We start from the raw sequence: 21737 nt of genomic DNA, 5'->3' as shown, positions 1-21737 counted from the left end.
AGTTGTTAGATTTAATGTTTCGCCTAAGCTAGCGCGTTTGGGCTTTTTAAATGGAATCTGCCTCAGTAATCAGCGGATCGCTGTAGCTTTGGCTTCAGCACTCCTCAGCAATAACCCGATATCTATGGGGCTGGCCACATATTTCATATTTAGCATTGTACTAGGCCCTTGCAAATGTTTGGATGACTTGATTGGGCACTTTATTTAATGATTCCTTGGTGGTACATTCCTCATAAGAATCTGGACGTTCAAACAAATATATTCTACAATTCATCCTTCTCTTGCTTTCCTCCTCCAATGCTTCCGTCATTTTTTTACCTTTTCCCTTTTTATGCTGCAATTCTTGACCTTTCTTTCCACCACTTTTCTTGCTTTTCCCCATGGGTTTTGATGGTACTCTCCAGTCTATGTTGACCGGCCCTTTCAAATCCTCCATGTTAGTATTTCTTGAAAATAACACATTTTATCTATTTGTAGGTGGGATATACCATTCGATTTGAAGACTGCACAAGCCCAGAGACTGTCATTAAATACATGACGGACGGTATGTTACTAAGAGAGTGTCTGATAGACCCTGATCTGACTCAGTATGCCATTATCATGCTTGACGAAGCGCATGAGAGGACAATCCACACCGATGTGCTGTTTGGGCTTCTGAAGAAGGTACGAACCAACAGTTCATATGTCTTTTTACTTACCCGTCATACTCCACAGGATTGGGTTAAAGGGTTATTTGCTATATTAGCTATCTGTTAAAGTGATGGCATATCACTAGTTAATTGCTTTGGGTCTGACCACTGGGATCCCACCGTTCATGAGAGTGCTGGTTTAGTACTTCGGGTCTCTTCACTGTTCACTATTTTTCCCTGCACTGTGGTGCCCCAACGAGCTGCTCTGCAGAGAACCGCAGCACTATAAAGTAAGTAGGACTGTGCAGCAATTCCCTGCAGGTCTGGAGGGTGTGAGCACCACTGTCCGGGGGAAGCTTTGGCGTGGATGCAGTGCTGGTTTAGAATTGTTCGTTCTTAAGCTTTACTTATTGTTTCCCCTGTAGACTGTACAAAAGCGTGCTGATATGAAACTGATTGTGACATCTGCCACTTTGGATGCCGTTAAGTTCTCTCAGTATTTCTATGAGGCTCCAATTTTCACCATTCCTGGTCGAACATACCCAGTAGAGATTCTATACACTAAGGAGCCTGAGACTGATTACCTGGATGCCAGCCTCATCACTGTGATGCAGATTCATCTGACTGAACCTCCAGGTTTGTAGTCCATTCCTGTCTGATTTGATTGTTTGTGTGTAAGTAAAAGTCAATTCTGATTGGAGTGGGTTTAACAACTGGTTAAAGGGCATCTGTCAGCAGATTTGTACCTATGACACTGGCTGACCTGTTACATGTGCGCTTAGCAGCTGAAAGCATCTGTGTTGGTCCCATGTTCATATGTGCCCGTATTGCTGAGAAAAGTGGTGTTTTAGTATATGCACATGAGCGTCTATGAGCAGTGTAGCTGCTTGGCCCTGTCAAAGTGGAGAGGACACGGCAAGTGGAGACAGAGCAGAGACTCTAGGTGTAACGGCAACACCCCTGTTGCTCCTAGAAGCTCATTTGCAAATTTTAAAACATCATTTTTCTCAGCAATGCGGGCACAAATGTACATGGGACCAACACAGATGCCTTCAGCTGCCAAGCGCACGTGTAACAGGTCAGCCAGTGTCATGGGTACAGATCTGCTGACAGATGCCCATTAAATAAAGGACCATCATGCCCATGTGGGGTTTGGTTTCTAGTGCATATTAATCTTGGTGTTCATATGCTTGACCTGGTCTTGATCTTCTATGCCAGGCATGCTCAACCTCCGGCCCTCCAGCTGTTGCAAAACTACAACTCCCAGCATGCCTGAACAGCTATCAGCCTACAGCAGGGCATTGTGGGAATTGTAGTTTTACAACAGCTGGAGGGCCGCAGGTTGAGCATGCCTGTTCTAAACCATTAGTGTTTTTTAGTTGTCAGGAGAGCACAAAATTCCTACTACTGCAGAAAAAAACTTGAGTTGAAAGTTACCATGTTGCACAGTAGGTATTCACTGTGAATGCATCTCTACAGCTTTGCTATTACATTTAACCTGTTTGCTAATTTTAGGTGACATTCTGGTTTTCCTTACTGGTCAAGAGGAAATTGACACTGCTTGTGAAATCCTCTATGAGAGAATGAAGTCACTTGGCCCTGATGTGCCGGAGCTGATCATACTGCCAGTGTATTCTGCTTTGCCCAGTGAGATGCAGACAAGGATTTTTGACCCAGCACCTCCGGGTAGTAGAAAGGTATTGAAAATTTGCCTGACAAATGTTTCATTCTATCTGTTGGATTAATTATAGCAAATTAGCAGTTTTTAGATTCACTAATTGGTCAAAACATTTTGGTAGCATCACCCAGATTCCCCTGATAACTGGTGTGTTCTGCGAGTCCTTTGAAGGAGCGTTGTGGTGATATTTGAGCCTCGGTGCCTGCACGAAGGATACTATACAGTGTATCCGCTTAGCATTTTAAAGCAACACTAGACATAGAAGGTCCCAAAAATTCCACCTCTAATCTCCTCCTTTTTTCCTTTGCTTCTGCGTGTCTCCTATTACAATTAAAACCGAGAAATCTATAAAGAAATGTCTGTCCCTGTAGCTCAGCCATGTTCCCCTCTCACTGTCCTGTGACGAGCTGTAAGACAACTGGCTGAGGCAGAAGCCTCCCCTCTCTGCCCTGTCTGCAGTAAGACAAAGATTAAGCCACTGCCTTGGCAAATCCTGCCCACTTTACTCTTCTGCTAGTCAAATAGAAGAGATCAACGCATGTGTTCACAGCAGGATTTCTACAAGACTGTCAAACCGCGTGGGCACGATTATCACCTATTTTATTATTCATTTTGAGATGGTGTTCCTTTAAACGTTTGGCCTTTAACATTTAGACTTGCCTCCCAAAAAACATAAATGTGATTATCATGACAGCCAAAGGCTCTAGTACTCATGTAAAAGTTAAAGACCATTAAAATGCAGCACTACTTCAGATACGAGTCCACCTCCTGAGGCACACTGGGGTAAAGCAATAAAGAAGCATACAGTAATATTAGTTCACTTTTATCGCTAATATTTCTCATTTGTGCTTGTGTTTCCAGGTTGTTATCGCCACCAACATTGCTGAGACCTCGCTGACTATTGATGGGATCTACTATGTGGTTGACCCAGGTTTTGTGAAACAGAAAGTCTACAACTCTAAAACTGGAATTGATCAGCTTGTAGTAACTCCCATCTCACAGGTGAGTAATGGGGAAGGGGCTTTCATGTGACTCATGACCTTGCATCCATCTACATAGAGCTTGCTGGCTTGTTAGCAATTAGAATTTAATTCGTTTATAAAGGACGTTTCCAAAACGTAGGATTTTTATTGATTGTGTAACTATTAGTTCACTAGGTCTGTGGTGAAGCACTGACGTGTATGTGCAATAAGAATACCCCCAATTCTTGATGTCACATTTAGGCTGTACAGAATACTAGTGCGTCACACTAAAATGTCTTGAAATTGTTTCGGCTGCTCAATGTCGTACTTTTCTTCTTATAAAGGCCCAAGCCAAACAGAGAGCTGGAAGAGCGGGGAGGACAGGTCCTGGCAAGTGTTACCGCCTTTACACTGAGCGCGCATATCGTGATGAGATGTTGACTACCAATGTGCCTGAGATTCAGAGAACCAACTTGGCCAGCACCGTCTTATCACTCAAGGTACATTCATTACTGTGTGAAGAATTGAAATAAATACCAGACAGTAGGATCCCCTGTACTAAGACTCATTATATATGTGTGGGCTGTACTTGTACATACTGCCTCAGGGACAGCCAACCTGCGGCTCTCCAGCTGTTGTAAAGCTACAATTCCCAGCATGCCCTTCTGTAGTATGATAGCTTTAGGCAGTTTGGGCATGCTGGGAGTTGTAGTTTTGCAACAGCTGGAGAGCCGCAGGTTGGCCATCCCTTTACTAGCTGGTTTGAACAAGCAGAGCTGTAAAGCATGGGGTTGGACAGCAACATTAAAGGGGTATTCCTGTTTCACAGAATAAGGGATAACTTTTTGATCGGTGGGGATCCTAGAGCTGAGAATCCCTCCAATCATGAGAATGGAGACCCCGTACCCCCTGCAGCCTCCCTGAAAAGAACAGAGTGGCCGGTTGCACATCCCCGTGGCCGCTCCATTCATTTCTATGGGAGTTCCACAGATAGATGAGTACAGCTCTCCAGAACTCTCATAGAAATTAATGGAGCAGCCGCGCGCATGCCCCTTTAATGTCTTGTGAAATAGGAAATGGTTTTCAGACAACTGAGACCTCAATTAAGACCCTTCAACTATGCCCTTATGAGGTAGATTTAAAGAGACGCTCCTGATATCACATGGACTGCCATTCTTCAGAATCTAATACTATATTTGGCTGGCTTTCCCTGGTAAAATCATCTGCTTATCAGGAGTGCTGGGAGCAGGCTCATTTTAAAAGGTGCTTAGGAAATAGATTTTCCACAAGTGTCCATGTAATAAAAAAAAAAAAAAAGAAACTGCTTAGAATGTTCTAAAATAATAAAAGTAACCCTCCCCTACCGGTCCCCTGCCACATTCTGTACTAATTATTTCAGAGATGAAGTCTCCACATGGACATGTGACCTCTGCAGCCAATTACTGGCCGTGGCAATGACCTGTATACACAGCTGACATTCCACTGCAGACACTGATTGGCTGTAGTGGTCACATGTTTATGTCGAGATATCATCGTTGGAAAAGGAAATACAGAGACCAGCGGGCATCTGGGAGCACTGGGGCATTGCTATGGTGATTATGACTTAAAAGCTTTTTTGAAAAATGTATGGCATGGCTGGAAAACCTGTTGAAGACTTTTCCAACCATTAATTGACCAAAAGACATTGCTGCTTAACAGTTCTCCCCCTAATTACGCATTTTGTTTTACATCAAGGCGATGGGTATCAATGACCTGCTCTCTTTTGATTTCATGGATGCCCCACCTATGGAGACCCTCATCACAGCCATGGAGCAGTTGTACACCCTTGGAGCCCTGGATGATGAAGGCTTGTTGACTCGTTTGGGCAGGAGGGTAAGCATGACTTTGAGACATTGACCTTCTCCTTCTAGCTTTCAGTATTAGTCCTCTGATTACACTGAATGCATTCTGTTTTCTCATCTTATATTTATGTTCTTCCTCTTTTTAGATGGCAGAGTTCCCCCTGGAGCCTATGCTGTGTAAGATGCTGATCATGTCTGTACATCTCGGCTGCAGTGAGGAGATGCTAACCATTGTTTCCATGCTCTCTGTGCAAAATGTGTTCTACAGACCAAAGGTACGCAATACAGTCTGCCACCATGGGTGTATGGCTATGTTTAGATGGGATGGATTCCTGGAAGAAAGTGTTCATCTAAGATTAGAGTCGTGGAAGCTGTCGATATTGATCCCTATTTAGGCCGTGTATCAGGTTATGGTTGAATATATGTAGGCATGATAAACCCTGTAAAACCAGGCATACAACATATTAGAGTTATTCATGCTCGGTGAAATGAACCCCTCTGCTCTTGAGGTCTGCAGTATATTTCATATGGTAATGTTCAGTGCACTGAGGAGCGCGTCTAGCCCCCTGTAGCGCGTCTAGCCCCCTGTAGCGCGTCTAGCCCCCTGTAGCGCGTCTAGCCCCCTGTAGCGCGTCTAGCCCCCTGTAGCGCGTCTAGCCCCCTGTAGCGCGTCTAGCCCCCTGTAGCACTTCTTCACTGCTAGCTTTTTACTACCATAGCAATTTCCGACTCCACTTGAGTGACAGTGCTAGACATCCTGTCTTCCTGGCTTTGTAACCCTTTGCATGCAGAGGTAAATGTTCTTTTGGCGCATGTGCGGTACAGTTCAGTCAGTTTTCAGTGTTGAGATCCGTACTGCACATGCGGCTATGAAGTTCAGATCTCAGCATTGGGGAAAGCCTTCTGCGATATGCTGTGCATGCACCACTTACAGGTTTACAGGGCCAGGTAAGAAGATCGTGGGGATTCCTTAAGGGAATGGTGGAGTGGCGAAGAGGGAAAGGCGGTAGTAAAGCAGTGCTATGAGGGGCTAGGCCCACCCCTTGGTGCACTTAAAACCTTATTAGCATGTGAAGTATGCTGCAGATTTCTGAAAAACTGGGCCACAGCTTTCAAAGAGGGACCCGAACAGTTGGAGTGCCTGGTTTAATAGGGTTGTTCATGCTGACAAATGCTCTTTAAATATTACATTGTTTGATAGTGACACATCTTGGACTTATTTGAGGTTGTACAGAATTATTTTTTTTTACTGTCAGGTCTAAATTTGCCTTCATGATTGACCCTTTGCCCTGCAGGATAAACAAGCACTTGCAGACCAGAAAAAGGCCAAGTTCCACCAGACAGAAGGAGACCACCTAACTTTGTTGGCTGTGTACAACTCCTGGAAAAACAACAAGTTTTCTAACCCCTGGTGCTATGAGAACTTTATTCAGGCCCGCTCTTTACGGCGGGCGCAGGATATCCGCAAACAGATGTTGGGCATCATGGACAGGTAATGTGCACTTCTATATTGATCCTATGCAACACTTCTCCTTAGTTATCCTATATTTATCGTTAATGGCATTGGGGGTCACAGCACCATGGGTATATGCCCAGCTGCCACTAGGAGGCTGACACTAGCAAAAGAAAAGTGTTGGCTCCGTCCAGGTGGGCTATACCCTCTCCACAGCCACTAGGCTTATCAGTTTTAGTCTAGTGTCCGTAGGAGGCAGACATGACCTGCTGTTTTTTTTGCAGGTCTTGCTGCTTTTTTATTTTAATTTTATTTATTTTCTTCTGCAGGTCTCTGCCTGCTGCAGGATGGGGCTTCATCGTGGGTATCCACTTTAGCTGCACCCCCTGCGGGCGCATACTTTACGTACCTCACTGGCCTCTTCCCTGTCCCAGCCCATAGGGAATCTAGCCCTACCCTCCCAATCCATGGTGGAGTTATTGGACCGCTTTCCTGCCCAAATGCGGCCGCCTCTGTTCCCCCAGGGACTCCCCTCCTAACGGGGTACGCTCACGCTTAGACACCAGGTCCCGCAATAGACCTCTGGTTGTCTCAACTAGGTCCTGCTCCTCTTCTGTGTCCTCGGGTCACCCCCAGGACAGGTCTGAGGCTGGCAATGACTCCTCTCCTAAGAAGGTTGTCCGCAGTTTTTCCGCCGCCTCGGGGGACACCTCTGACTCAGATTCTGGATCTGGCAGAGCACGATCCTGTCTGCAACCATACTGCTTAGGGTCTCTCCCACATAGGTCCAACTCATCCTCTACATCAGGGGTGGCCGGCCTGGGGCTCTCTGGCTGTTGTGGGGCTGCAACTCCCAACATGCCCAGACTGCCTACAGCTTTCAGCCTCCGGTGGGGAAAGGTCAGGGTTGTGGTTTTGCGGCGGCTGGGGAGGCGTGGGTTTTGGCCATACCTGCTTTACATCCTAGTTTCCTGCAGAACAGGACTAGCTCTGAGGGTATCAGCTAGGGTACCTTTTGCCTCATTGGGGGACTCCTCTGCACCGATTCTGTCTCGGAGCAGAGCACCAGGCTGCCTTCCGCCATAAAGAAGTATCTGGGTGGTCAGAGACAAAGGTCCACTGAGGGACATCTCCTCTCCGTGGTTGGTTTCCCCTTTTGTGAATTTTTTGGTGGAACTCCTCTGGTTGTAAAGGTACTTCCCATTTACTAGGGTACGCCAGTTTGCTGACTCTCCAGTGTGTGGTGGGGCCCTTCCCAGGCCCTTTGCATGCTTATATGGTGCCTCAGGTACGTCCACTTTCCCCTTCTGGGGGAGGCTTTCATACGTGATGTATCCGGCAGACCTTCCTGGTTGCCAGGTCTCCATTTTCAGCCAGGGGCTCTATTCGACACACATTCCTGGATCCGTACCTTCTCCAGTTACTGTCGCCATGACACCATCCTGGTTCTAGTGTGCACCACATAGCCGTTTTACTCCCTCATCAGGTGAGTTTTTGGACTATCTCCAGCCCTGTACCCTGTTTGTGCAAACTGTAGTCTACCATCTATTGCATGTCCCTTTTTTACTTTTACTGTGGGCTGGCCATCATGTTGCTCTTTCTTCATGGTACCATCCCCAACTCTGTGTTCATCCCCCCCCTTCCTGTTCCAGTATGCTTCTGGAAACCCATTTCCGCCCCCCTCCAGTGGTGTACTTGTACCATCTCTGGGTGTTGTATCTGTCAACCGTCCCAGTTGCAGTATGTACCTAATATCCTTGCCCCCCCCCCCCCTTTCGTGGGGGAGGGGAGGGGAGAAGCTGTGCCAGCGGGCATCCCTGCATTGTGAGTACACAATTGCAGGGTTCTGTGTCCGTTAGACTCCAGCAGTTATGCCTTGCTCCTATGGAGAACTCTCTATGGTAGTGCTGGCTGCAATGTCTGACAGCCTGTGCAGTATCCCTGCACCAGGGCCTCTCTTTAGCCCTTTCATTTTGTGGTGTATTCGGGACACTGTCTCAGTCACATCTCTTGGGTGCCCCAAGCCCTATTGTTAGCAGTTAAACATCTTCCAACATCTCTTCTCCCTGTTTAGATCATGTCAGTCTGCATAGTTCTACAAACAGTTGCGTCTCTTTGAATTCACAGAGTCCTCTCATTGCCCCTATACTGGGCATGGTTTTTCTTTGTTGCATGATGCATCATCTAACAAGACCCCTTGGCCCTGATATGCACCAAGCAACCATATTCCTCCACCTTTGGGCTGGTTGTCAGTTGTTTTACTAGGTGTATTGTTCGACAACCATATTCGTTGATTGGGTATTCGCACTGTTGTTGCTATCTTTCTGCTTGGTTTCACAGATGTGTAGGCTCCATTCCTGGTGGGGTACCTGGATCATTACTGGATGCTCTAAGCGACAGGGATTCACAGCGAATGTGAGCACCAGCTGCTACTGCAGTTCTCGGATCATCGCTGGACGTCCTCTCTGACATGGTCGTGGAAGGACTGGTGAGCACCATACACCTGCCTGGGTGGGGTGAGTTTTCCACCGCTGGCTCCCATATCGGATACAGTCCCTTGGATTTTTCCATATCAAGGCATCCTCTGTACTCCTGTTTTCGGAGTAGTTGGCTACTGCCAGACGCTCCTTTCACTTGGCCTTGCCTTTCTTGTATGCCCCGGCCAATCCTTTCCCCCCTCTCGGGGTGCTCGGCCGAAAGCTGGTTTCTACATGTCATTGTAGCCTCTTCCGGCTTCCGCTGGCGAATCCGGCATCCTTTTCTGCCATATGGGTGTCTGCAATTCTTGACGACAGCCAGGGTACTGTAGTTGCCCCTTCGGGGACAGTGTATACAGTATGTCGGTAACTACTCTTAGCTTAGTTAGTTAACCATGGCTAATGTTTTTTTCTCTATAGATGCTCCTGTGGGCCCTTCTTATCTTGCTTGGGGTCCCTGCTCTTATGGTCGCAGGTCCATCTAGCTTTCATAGCCATTTTCCCTTGATAGCCAGCTATTGTTCTAAGGATGTGGTCCACTCCTGTAGGCCTCTCTTGGGCTTCTTCTAAGTTTTTTTTACTTGGAGTCCCTGCTTCTATGGTCGCAGGTTCATCCAGCTGGCCGATTCTCTCTGGGGCAGCTACTAATGGCAGCTCTATATGCTCTGTTTTGGAGCAGCTTCTTTGGCCCTAGTTTGGTTCCTTTCTCTCCTGGGTCCCCATAGGCTTGTTTCCTTCTTGGATTTCTAGCCTCACTTTCTATTCCTCATTTTCAGGTCCCAGTTCCTGGGAGCTGGTTGCTCTAGAGTAGGGATGGCCAACCTGTTGCTCTCCAGCTGTTGTAAAACTACAATTCCCGCAATGCCCTGCTGTAGGCTAATAGCTATAGGCAGCCTGGGCTTCATATTGACCATTAGGGGAATGGTGCTTTCCCTCTGTATGGTAACACTTCCTTCTTTGGCTGTTCAGAGTCTTCTCTACTCCAATATCTTTCAGGCGAGTATGTCTCCACTCGTATTCCCAGGGCTTGCGACTGGTCGCGTTTTCTCGCCCAGTTTCCTTGGGGGACACAGAAGACCTTGGGTATAGCTCATCTCCATAGCAGGCGTGACACTAAGTGAAAGCTGTTAAGCCCCTCCTCCACAGCTATACCCTCAGCCTGGAGAGAAAGGCAGCCAGTTTTTGCTTAGTGTCCAAGGAGGCAAGACACTCCCTGCTCTGCAGGGCTGGTTTCTCCTTGTTTCAATTTTAGATTTTTACTTTTTTCTTTTCTTTTTGTTCCAGATCATCAGGGATAACAGAGTCGCACTAGACCTCTCTGTTCTCCCGGGGTTGAGCTGCGCCAGTGCCGGTCACCCGCACTGCTGCCTCCCCCACAGAAGGCAAGGTGGATCAGGGCAGCCCAGCTCCCCTACATCCCGCCAGCGCAAGGGTCGCCCGCACGCCAAGTCCCTCTTCCAGCGTCCTGCCACTACGGTGCCAGTAGCTGAAGGGGCGACCCTGCTGGAATGGACCGAGGGTGAAGACGGCTGTGGTAAGAAAGAGGCTTCTCCAGCCCTACGTCCCCCACCCCCCCCACCCTGGTCTCCTGCGTGCCTGACCCCCATACTGGGCCTCTAGTCCCCTGCTGGATCTATGCTGGCCCCTGGGGTGCCGCAGAGCGGCAATTTCCTTCTGCCTCCCCCTGCCTGGCTCCCATAGACATGCAGCCAGTGGCTGTCTCCACAGCCAGCTACAGAAGCGGCAACTAACATGGGTGGAAATCAGCACAGGCATCTCCTACCGGAGTGTTGCTCAAGGCCTGAGGCTCCTGACGGCTGTGGAGTAAGGCCTCGCCTCCGGCCGACATTGGTAGTCCGGTGCGGCCGGGCGCCGCAAAATCTTAGCCCAGGCTCCGCGGCCTGCTAGGCCGCCATTCCGGGTCCCTGACTCTTCCGACCGGCGGGGTGGGCTCCCGCGGCCGGCAAGCCGCCATTCCGAGCCCCTGACTCTTCCGGCCGGCGGGGTGGGCTCCCGCGGCCGGCAAGCCGCCATTCCGAGCCCCTGACTCTTCCGGCCGGCGGGGTGGGCTCCCGCGGCCGGCAAGCCGCCATTCCGAGCCCCTGACACTCCGGCCGGCGGGGTGGGCTCCCGCGGCCGGCTTTGGGCTTGACGTCTATGCCCAGCAGGCCCCGGCTGACCGTTGGTGCCGGTCGGTGGGGCTCCGCTAATTTTAGCCCAGGTTTCGCGGCCTGCTGGGCCGCAATTCCGACCGGCCCGCGGGGTGGGCACCCGCGGCCGGTTTTGATGCGCCACTCCGCCTCAGGTCCCGGCGGTACATACCGGGCGCCGCAAATTTAGACCCCGGCTTCACGGCCTACTAGGCCGCAAAATTCCGGCCTCTGGTGGAGGGGGCGGGAACTTCTCCAGGCGCGAATTCTTCCCGCCGGGAGGTTCCTCCGCCCCCAGGGGATCGCAGCGCCGCCCTCCAGGCCGGATCCATGTTAACCCTTTGGGTACAGGCCGGCTCCCAATGGGCCTGTATGGCTGGCCCCCCTTTTCCTGACTATCTGTGCCCCTATAGGTGGCCCCCCTTTAGCCTCAGAGAAGCTGTGTTTTTAATAAAAAAAAAAAAAAATAATAATAATAATAACAGATTTCTATTGGACTGCGCAGGACGCTGCAGCCTCATCAGTAGTGCTGCATGTCTGCATGCCCTCTTTCCACAGGTGGCATAGTGTTGCGCTCCCAACCTGCGTAGGTGCTAGGGCATTTCCCTTTTTAGGTGGTTTTCCTGCCCTCTTCCAGGATACGGCGCTGGCCAAGTGCATGCGGTCCTTCCGTAGGCAGCATTCATCATCTCTCCAGTTATGGTGCCTGCCATGTGCATCCCCCCCCCTCCTAGGCGGGATACTGCACTCTCCCTGGCTGCCGGCTGGCCAGGTGCATGACCCCCTTTTAGGCGGAATACTGCACCTTCACCGGATACGGTGCTGGCCATGTGCATGACCCCCTTCCATAGGCGGAATGCTGCACTCTCTATGGATTTGCTACCGGCCATGTGCGTGACCCCCTTCCATGGGCGGAACGCAGCGTTCTCACTGGATTCGCTGTCGGCCATGTACGTGACCCCCTTCTCTAGGCGGAACGCTGCACTCTCACTGGTTTCACTGCCGGCCATGTGCGTGACCCCCTTCCATGGGCGGAACGCAGCGCTCTCACTGGATTCGCTGTCGGCCATGTGCGTGACCCCCTTCTTAGGCGGAACGCTACACTCTCACTGGATCTGTTGCCGATCATGTGCATGACCCCCCTTTTTAGGCGGAATACTGCACTCTCACCGGATACGGTACTGGCTATGTGCACGACCCCCTTCCATAGGCGGAACGCTGCACTCTCTCTCATGTGCTATGATGTACTTATGTACTATGTTGCTATGCTGCACTCTCACTGGTTTCGCTGCCGGCCATAGGCATGACTCAGGCAGCATACATACATCCCTCCGTCTGTGGTTGTTTTCTCGCAGGTACGTTACTGGCCATGTGCATGTACCCCATACATGGCGGGGTGCTTGCACTCTCGCTGGATCCGCTGTCGGCCATATGCATGACCCCTCTTCCGTGGGCGGTGTACGCACTCTCGCTGGTTTCGCTGCCTGCCATGGGCATGCCTTCCTTCCTCAGGTGACATACACACATTCTCACTGACTGTGTTTGTCTCTCACCAGTACGATGCTGGCCATGTGTATGACTCCCATATATGGCGGGTGCACGCACTCTCCCTGGATGAGATGCTGGCCATGTGCATTACCCCCCCCTTTTTTTCTGGGCGGCATGCTACACTCTCACCGGATACCTTGCTGGCCTTGAGCATTGCCCTCTAACATGGGTGGAACGCTTGCACTCCCATTGGATACGGTGCTGGCCTTGTGCGTGGCCACCCCTCATTCCATGGGCAGAATTTGGCACGCTCATGAGATTCACGGCTGTCCTTGTATGACTGTGCTGGACTTGTACATGTCCCCCTTCATTGGCAGAGTAGTTGCACTCTCGCTAAATCAGTGTTGGGTGTATTATTGCACACTCACTTAATGCTAGGATAACCCTGTGCATGTTCCCCTTTCACTAGGTGGACCTCCTGCGTTCCTGCTGGATTATAGGGTATGTCCTGCTTCTCTGAAGTAGGTACGGCCTTAGGCATCACTCCCTTTTGGGACCTGCCTTTGCACTCTTGCCGACTGCAGTTTGCCAGATACAATTTCCCCCCTTTTCGGGGCGGACTGCTTGCGTTCCATCGCATGCTATACTAGGCTTGTGCATAACTCCCTTTCAGGTTGCACTTTGCAATTCCGTACATGCTGTGGCACTCTGTGGCGAGCCCCCCTTTCTCGCTAAATTAACCTTTTGCAGTGAGCGGACGTTCTTGTGCGTTGTTTGGGCCGTGTATGCCTTCTCCTCCTGTAGGTGGGTTGGCCTTCTCACTGCTTACGGGCTGCTCGTACGTATGCCTCATCTACTTCCTGCGGCATACTTTTGTTTTCTTGGGATACGATGCCTGCCACAAACCTTGCACTCGTCTCTAAGGAGTTCATTCTGTCCACCTGACCCGGACGGGCTCTACTTGCTCTCTGCTGCACGGAGCTGGGTGGTACTCATTCATTTAGTTGGCCCTTCATCCCAGGGAATGTTCGTGGTTCCTAGATGCGTGCCCTTTCGTCCTTCCGCGGTATTGCTTCCCTGCGCTAGTGGTCACATGGTCGAGAGTGCGGTTGTCTGGAGCGCCCCTCGAATTCTTCGTTGGCTCTGGCAGGACTGCGGTTCCCTTGCCTGCTGCAATTTCCTCCTCTTCGGATGTAGTGTGGTATGAGTCCTTCCTCTTGGCGCCTCTACGCTACAGTCTGATCTGCTACCAGGTGCGGGCCGCTTTTCTCGGAAAGGTCACCCAAATTCTCTTGGGTGCTCGATTACCCAGGTCCGGAGGACCTCCGCCTTGGGTTCTTCAGGGTATTCTCCTTCTGCGAGGCGGTGAACCGGGCATCTCACAGTGTAGCAGGGTTCTGCTTTTGAGCTGTCCTATGGCTTCCCTGTTGCCCACTCCTCCGTTCGGTTGGAGGGTGTTATGCCGGCCTCTGTCTCGACTACCTTATCTCGCCGGCTCTGTTTGGCCCCCGCTCGGTACAGATCACTCTGATGTGGCTTCTGTCCCGCCAGACTTCAGAGGTTGTTCCTTCACTGTCCTCCCCTCTGGGGAGAGCATGGTTGTCATGTGGATGGTTCCGGTGTTCCTTTTGGCCTCGTACTGTCTCCCTTGTTCACACTGGCTGTATTAGCTGTGCCGATTTATCGAGTCTACCGCGTTCTGTCCTCCCGCTGAGTGCAGATTGTGTTGTCCATTCTAAGACAATGGTCCTGCTGTAGACTTACCTTCTCGGTAACTTGGGGGGACTACCTTTCGGTCCAGATTGTCCTTTGATCTCCTACACCGGGACTGTAGAACATGGCTACATCAGCATGGACTATAGCCTGTCTTGTCCTGGCATCTGGCGGATGCTGGGCGGACCCTTTTGGTTCCTTTCCGTCTGTCCTTCTGCTCCCCCACTCGGGTGGATACGGGACAACGTTGCTCGGGGGCCGACGGGACCAGTTTGTCAACTTCTGCCCGTGTTACTGGTCTGCGCCTGATCACATTTGGTTTTTCGCCCGCTTGCCAGGCGACTCCAGCGGGTTCGCTACTGCCCGCTCCTGGCTGTATTTCGTCCAGGATCTGTCGTAAGACTTATGTTTTTTTTATCTGGGGTTCTGTGGGAAGCTGTGCATTCCCCACTCTGACTTTTCTCTCCCCATGGTTCTGTCTTTTTTCCAGTCCGGCCTGGACCTGGGACTGGGATTCCTTTACTTGAGGTATCAGTGTCAGCGCTGTTCTTCCTCTTCCAGCGTTCCCCAGCCCTCTGGGCCTGTCAAGACCTTCTTACTCGAAATGGCTCTTTGGTTCCTCTGTACTGTCCTTCGGTACCGCCCTGGGAACTACATACTGAGTTCTCGGCGCTCCAATCTTGTCCTTGGAGCCGTTACAGAAGTTCTCTCTACCCCTCCTGTCCTGTACGGTTGTGTTTCCGTATCAGTCGTATCTCTGACGGGTGCCTGAATGGCCCCCTTTTTGTTCTGAGCCTTCTGTCTTTTCCCAGGACAGGGCTGTTCTACATCCCGTTCCTTCCTTCTGAAGGTGGTGTTTGCCTTTCGCTTCAACACTTCACCAATTTGGACGTTGTTTGGGCCTTGCAGTTTTTACTTGGAGATCTCCGACTCTTGTCGACGTTCGGTCTCTTGGGTTTCCTGGAGGTCCGCGCTTAGAGTTGACGGACTCCAGGGTGGTTTTCCTCCGCTTTATCAGATTGGCTATTGCTGAGGTTACCGCACCGAGGGCAGGATTCTGCCTTTACTGTCACCGTTCATTTCACCAGAGCGGTCGGTGCCTCCTGGGCCGGAGGCTTTGGGCTTCGGCCATGCATTTGAGCAAGGCGGCCACAGGTCTTCCTTGCACGCTTTACAGAGTTCTACAGGGTGCATACTCTGGCTTCGGCGTATGCTGCCTTGGTCCGCCTGGGTCTGCAGGCGGCGGTTCCTTGATGCCTTCGGGTGCTTCGCCTTGGAGCTGTGGTCCCTCCCCTTTTGGACTGCTTTTGAACGTCCCAAGGTCTTCTGTGTCCCCCAAGGAAACTGGGCGAGAAAACGAGATTTTTGTATAACTTACCAGTAAAATCTCTTTCTCGCTCTTTCCTTGGGGGACACAGCACCCACCCATTCTTTGTTTTTCTCTACACGGTTTCCGAGTTTGTGTTACCCGTTGGGTAGTTGGCTTGTTGGTTCCTTGTTGGACTTTGCCTTTTCTCACTGCTTGGACACGCAACTGGCTGCCTTTCTCTCCAGGCTGAGGGTATAGCTGTGGAGGAGGGGCTTAACAGCTTTCACTTAGTGTCACGCCTCCTATGGAGATGAGCTATACCCAAGGTCTTCTGTGTCCCCCAAGGAAAGAGCGAGAAAGAGATTTTACTGGTAAGTTATACAAAAATCTCGTTTTTCCTGAGCCGCCTTGTGCTCAGGGCTCCCTATGGCCGTACATTTCCGGTTTTCATGGGGAATGACCCCATTTTTTTCTGGAAAGCATGCTCTTACATGCCCTCATGCCCACGACCATACAGTGTTTTTTTTTCTTCGTTTTTTTCTTGCTAAGTCCTTTTTTTCTGGCTGGGTTCTTTTGTTTCCAGGCCTTACGGAATTTACTTGCCTTCCAGGAGGTTGTTTTCCTTGGGTCAGGTTCCCTCACTAGCTCTTTGGGACCACCATATCTTCTTGTTGGATCTGTCTTCTTCTAGATCCTTCTCATAGGGCATATTTCTAGATGTAGTTTGGCTAGGTCACTGCCAACGGTCGCTTTCCGGCGGTGATGTGCTCCTGTTTTATCAATGGGGAGCAGGGGATCTTCCAGTTCCTTCCTCTGGCTCCCCAGAGTGCATTTGTTCACCTGTTTCTACGCAGGACTTCTGCCCTGCTTCCTTTCCTCCAGATTTTTCTTTTTCCCCAGCCTTGGGTCGAGCTGGGTGTTTCCCTTTGCCTTTTTCTTGCATTTGGGATTTTCTACCAGGCACTTGTCCTGGGATTTTCCTACTATTTTCTCTTGGGATTCTTCCTGGTCCTGGAGCCTCTTGGCTCGTTCCTTTGTTTTCCTTTCTCCCATTTCATGCTATGGCCTCTCCTGGTTCTGCAGGACCTGTACACCCAACCGTTTGCATGGCTGTTCTTTTCCCACCCTCGGGAACTGCTTTAGGGCGTCCCATGGTGCTGTGTCCCCCAATGCCATTAACGAGAAAATTGGATTTTTGTACTTACCGTAAAATCAGCTTCTCGTTCAATGCATTGGGGGGGGGGGGGGGGGGGGGGGGGAACAGATCTCACCATCTGTTTTTACTTTCTCTCTCTGTCACCGGGCTGTTCTCTTGTTCTTCCCCGGTCCAGGGCTTGTTGGTTCTTTGATTCGGTTTCTCTCTCCTACTGCTTTTGGTACAAACGGATTAGCCTATTGGCTGTGGAGAGGGTATAACCCACCTGGGTGGAGCCAACACTTTTCTTTTGCTAGTGGCAGCTGGGCAATATACCCATGGTGCTGTCCCCCCCAATGTATTAAACGAGAAAGGGATTTTACGGTAAGTACAAAAATCGAATTTTTTACATTGCTACAAGAGTCTTGATCTAGTGTTTTATCTGCAGTTCATCTAGATACTACAGTGTTTCTATTCCCTAGTATCAGTGGTGTAATGTAAAATCTTTTATTTTAGGCACAAACTGGATGTCGTGTCTTGTGGAAAAGCAACAGTGAGAGTACAGAAAGCTATCTGCAGTGGCTTCTTCCGAAATGCTGCCAAGAAAGATCCCCAGGAAGGTTACCGAACTCTTATAGACCAACAAGTGGTCTATATTCACCCATCTAGTGCCTTGTTCAACAGACAGCCTGAATGGTAAGTGAGCGCATTGCTCTGCAATGAATAAAAAGAAGGAAAAGTTAGCTTCTTGTTCCCATGTGATTCTTTAAGACGTGAAGGTGACATGGTGTATTCAAAGTTTGATGTGTTCTTCTCCACTATTGTGCTATTCAACCTCTTGGTGTCTGGTCTGACAAAAGAGAATTTCTTGAATTTTTTAAATTTTTTTTGCATTAATAATTAGTAATTACTGTCAGAGCTCAGTTTATGAGCATGAAGGGGAAAAAAAGAGTCCTGTGATCCCCCTGCAATCATCAGTTTAAGGGTCCATTCACACGTCCGTAAATTGCGGATCCGCAAAACACGGACACTGGCAATGTGCATTCCGCAATTTGCGGACCGCACATCGCCGACACTATAATAGAAAATGCCTAATCTTGTCCGCAATTGTGGACAAGAATAGGACATGTTCTATTTTTTTGCGGAAACGGAAGCACGGATACGGAATTGCGGATGCGGACAGCACATTCCGGCCCCATTGAAAATGAATGGGCCTGCACCCGTTCTGCAAAATTGCGGGACTGATGCGGACCCATTTTGCGGACATGTGAATGGACCCTAAGCGCTCATGCACACAAACCATTTTTCTTACAGGTCCTTATCAGTTCACTTCAATGGGGCTTGGAAAAAAATGGAACGACTCTGTGTGTATTCCATGTCCGTTCTCAGTGCTCCAGACAGAAAAAAACATCAAGGAGCCATTGGCTCCTAATCTGAAAATTTTAGGAGCCAAATGAAATTTTTTAGTCGCCAAATTTTTGTTGTAACATAAGGTTCACAAACGGGGTTTTCTTTAGCCTCTTGGCTTTTAGTTTTTCCATTCATAAACCTCCACATTGAGCTCCCTGCAGCAGATAGAAGCCTACAGGGCTGGCACTTCTGGTGTGACATCACCTGGGCACATGGTCTTTACTCAGCAGAGGCTCCGTTCCCGCCATGCTGTCCCTGGCACTTAATAAGCAGTCGATAGTGGCGCGTGCTTCCCTGTTTCATGAATGGCAGTTCAATTATTGTGCGTATTCATACGCATTAGACATTTTTTAGGGAGAAAAACTGTCTGTACAGGCGTCCATGATGCTTGTACAGTCGTTATTGCGACTAGGGATGAGCGAATCGACTTCGGATGAAACATCCGAAGTCGATTTGCATAAAACTTTGTTCCCTAATTGCGACCTCTCCCGCTCACCATGTCTGCGATGCTGCATGCCCTAAACCTGCTGTTCTGTCGAGACTCCACCTGAAGCCTGGCAGGTAACGGCCATATTTTAATGAGGAGCGCTGTTTGACCTCTCCTGCACATCAGCCGTACTGTGCATACAAAAAGGATGGACTAAGTGAAAAAAAGAAAAGAAAAGAGGGGTGTAAAGTGGTTGTCCCAAATGGCCATTTATTACATAACCACAGGTTAGATAAGCCTGGGGCTACATGGTGACTTTGGCCCCTTGCTGACGAGCTTTACTCCCGCAGTGTTATCCAATACATTCCAGAACTGTAAGGGTTACATAGCATCATAAATCAATATAATGGTCAGGCCGGGAGCTATGTTGCGGACTCGCTGCAGGAGGAACGCTTGTCTGCAAGGGGCCTTTGGCTGTGACAAACATCACATGGCCAGAGTTCAGTGTAGCAATGCAGCATTGGCACTAGTGAGAGGGGTCATTTTGGGACCTGCACATTCTCACAACTGTAGGGTTGCAATGCGACCCCATTCACGGTCATGATTTGAAACCCTGCACTATATTACGATGATTGGTCGTGCTGGCAACAGTTCATTCCTTTCTTTTTATTTAGCTCACAGACCAGGCCCTGTGACAGAATTGCGTAAACCAGATATGGAATCCGTTTCATCTGCTAGTGTGAGGAGACATAACGCCCAGCGTTACTCTGCATTCTGTATGTGGATGAGCGCACTGCAGCTGTCCACCATCATTGCCCTCTCTTCTCCACCACTTACCCCTGGGGGGGCACCCTCAGCACATGGCGCAGTGTACGCAGAACACTCACCTCCGTACGTCGCATGACTGAAAAACTCGTCTACTTTAGCTCCCCCTTGTCTATGGAGCAGTCGGCAGTGAGCGCACTCCCCATTTTCATAACTAAAAAGCAAGCTGCTGTGTTCAGCGCGGGAGAAGGGGGGGGGGGGTGAGAGGAGCAGCCAATGGTACTGCAGCACGCAGATACTGACCAATCAGCAGCCTCCTCACTAATAACAGAGCTCTGTACTGTACCGAGCTCTGTTATTGGATTGCGGTGTGTCTGCTGGATGCGAAACCTTTCTTCTTAAAGCGGCAGAGCAATGGAGGGTCTAGGCGCAAATGGCGACAAGACTACAAAGTCTTGTCACCATTTTGCAATTCTAAGTCGCATTGGCGACCATTTTGGTTGCCATCTGGAGCCCTGCGTTCTGCAAAAAAGATAGAACATGTCCTATTGTCTGTTTTTCGGACAAGGATGGGCATTGTTACAATAGATCCTCAAAAAAAAAAAAACTGATGTAACACAGACATCACATGGATTTCATCAATTTTTTTTGCAGACCACAAAATACATACGGTCATGTGCATGAGCCCTAAAGGTGTGTTACGGTTTTCAAGATCTCTGCTTGCGGTCATTCAATAAGAAATTTGATTGTTTACTTGCAGTGGATAAAAATCTGTACTAGTCATGTGATGGGTTCATGGCTCCTTACAGTAATCAGAGGTCTGAGCCGTGTGTATCCATCACATGACAAGGACAGATCTTCATCCCATCTAAGCAAAAAATGTTCCTATTGAGTGACAGCAAGCAGAACTCTTTAATACCATCCATAGATGATTGAAGACTGGATTCAGAAAATATATTAGAAAATGGTATCACTTTGTATAATACAATGGGTGCGATTTGTTGATACTGAAATACCCCTTTAAAACAGCTTTTCTATTTTGCTTGCTCTTAGTAGGAGATGTAATGGAGACTTGATAAAAGTAACACATGGCAGATCTGTGAATTGGTAATGACTTCACAAGGGGTCCCAACACTTCTTTATTTTGTTCCTCACAGGGTTGTGTACCATGAATTAGTCTTAACCACCAAGGAGTACATGCGAGAGGTGACTACCATAGACCCCCGGTGGCTTGTCGAATTTGCTCCTGCCTTCTTCAAAGTCTCTGATCCAACCAAACTGAGCAAGCAGAAGAAACAGCAGCGTCTGGAGCCCCTTTATAACCGCTATGAGGAGCCTAATGCCTGGAGAATTTCCCGGGCCTTCAGACGTCGGTGATTTGGGTGCGAGCAGTAAGAACCTAAGGAAGACCTATAGAAGATTCTGCTGCCCACAAAAACATGAGAAACTTTATCTCAGACTGGCAGCTTCTATACATATATATTTTTTTTATAACAGACTTCATGTGTTTGACCCTGTATAAAATATAAATATTTTTAAATGTTGATTTCTCATTGGTCAGTTTTAGTGCTCGACTATAAGATTCTGCACAAGCCATGATCTGTCCCTCCTAGTACTAGTATGAGTTTTCATATATGATAGTTAAAGGCCATGAACACCTTTTTTATGATTTGTATTTTACTCATTTTGGGTAAAAAAAAAAAATATATATATTTTTTAATTAAACAGTTTTTGTTCTACAGGGTTAAGCTTCATTGTATTTGTAGAGTATCTATTGCTTTCAGTTTTAGGCTACTTTCACACTAGCGTTCGGGGCTCCGCTTGTGAGCTCTGTTTGAAGGCTCTCACAAGCGGCCCCGAACGGATCCGTCCAGCCCTAATGCATTCTGAGTGGATGCGGATCCGCTCAGAAGGCATTAGTCTGGCACCGTTTGTCCTCCGCTCAGCAGGCGGACCCCTGAACGCAGCTTGCAGCGTTCGGGTGTCCGCCTGGCCGTGCGGAGGCAAACGGATCCGTCCAGACTTACAATGTAAGTCAATGGGGACGGATCCGTTTGAAGTTGACACAATATGGCTCAATTTTCAAACGGATCCGTCCCCCATTGACTTTCAATGTAAAGTCAAAACGGATCCGTTTGCATTATCATGAAAAAAAAAAAAATAAAAATTATTATTTTTTTTTTTTCATGGTAACGCAAACGGATTCGTTCTGAACGGATCTAAGCGTTTGCATTATAGGAGTGGAATCGTCTGTGCAGATACCAGACGGACCCGCTCTGAACGCAAGTGTGAAAGTAGCC

General features: G+C 49.1%; 1 protein-coding gene across 1 annotated transcript in view; it reads left to right on the top strand.

The window, feature by feature from the left end:
* The window catches only part of DHX8 (DEAH-box helicase 8), a 49417-nt gene extending 28436 nt beyond the window's left edge, over positions 1-20981 (top strand). Inside the window, exons 15-24 of the mRNA XM_040434886.1 lie at positions 478-663; positions 1055-1265; positions 2145-2326; positions 3169-3309; positions 3614-3769; positions 5004-5141; positions 5257-5385; positions 6406-6602; positions 17352-17531; positions 20595-20981. Of these exons, the coding sequence (XP_040290820.1) occupies positions 478-663; positions 1055-1265; positions 2145-2326; positions 3169-3309; positions 3614-3769; positions 5004-5141; positions 5257-5385; positions 6406-6602; positions 17352-17531; positions 20595-20814 (1740 nt within the window). The 3' untranslated portion in view covers positions 20815-20981. The remainder of the gene's footprint in view (positions 1-477; positions 664-1054; positions 1266-2144; positions 2327-3168; positions 3310-3613; positions 3770-5003; positions 5142-5256; positions 5386-6405; positions 6603-17351; positions 17532-20594) is intronic.
* Positions 20982-21737: the final 756 nt, after the last annotated feature.

This window comes from Bufo bufo, chromosome 6, assembly GCF_905171765.1.
Source record: "Bufo bufo chromosome 6, aBufBuf1.1, whole genome shotgun sequence".
NCBI lineage: Eukaryota > Metazoa > Chordata > Amphibia > Anura > Bufonidae > Bufo > Bufo bufo.
The sequence above is the reverse complement of the archived record's forward strand: the minus strand, read 5'-3'. Positions and strand labels throughout refer to the sequence as shown.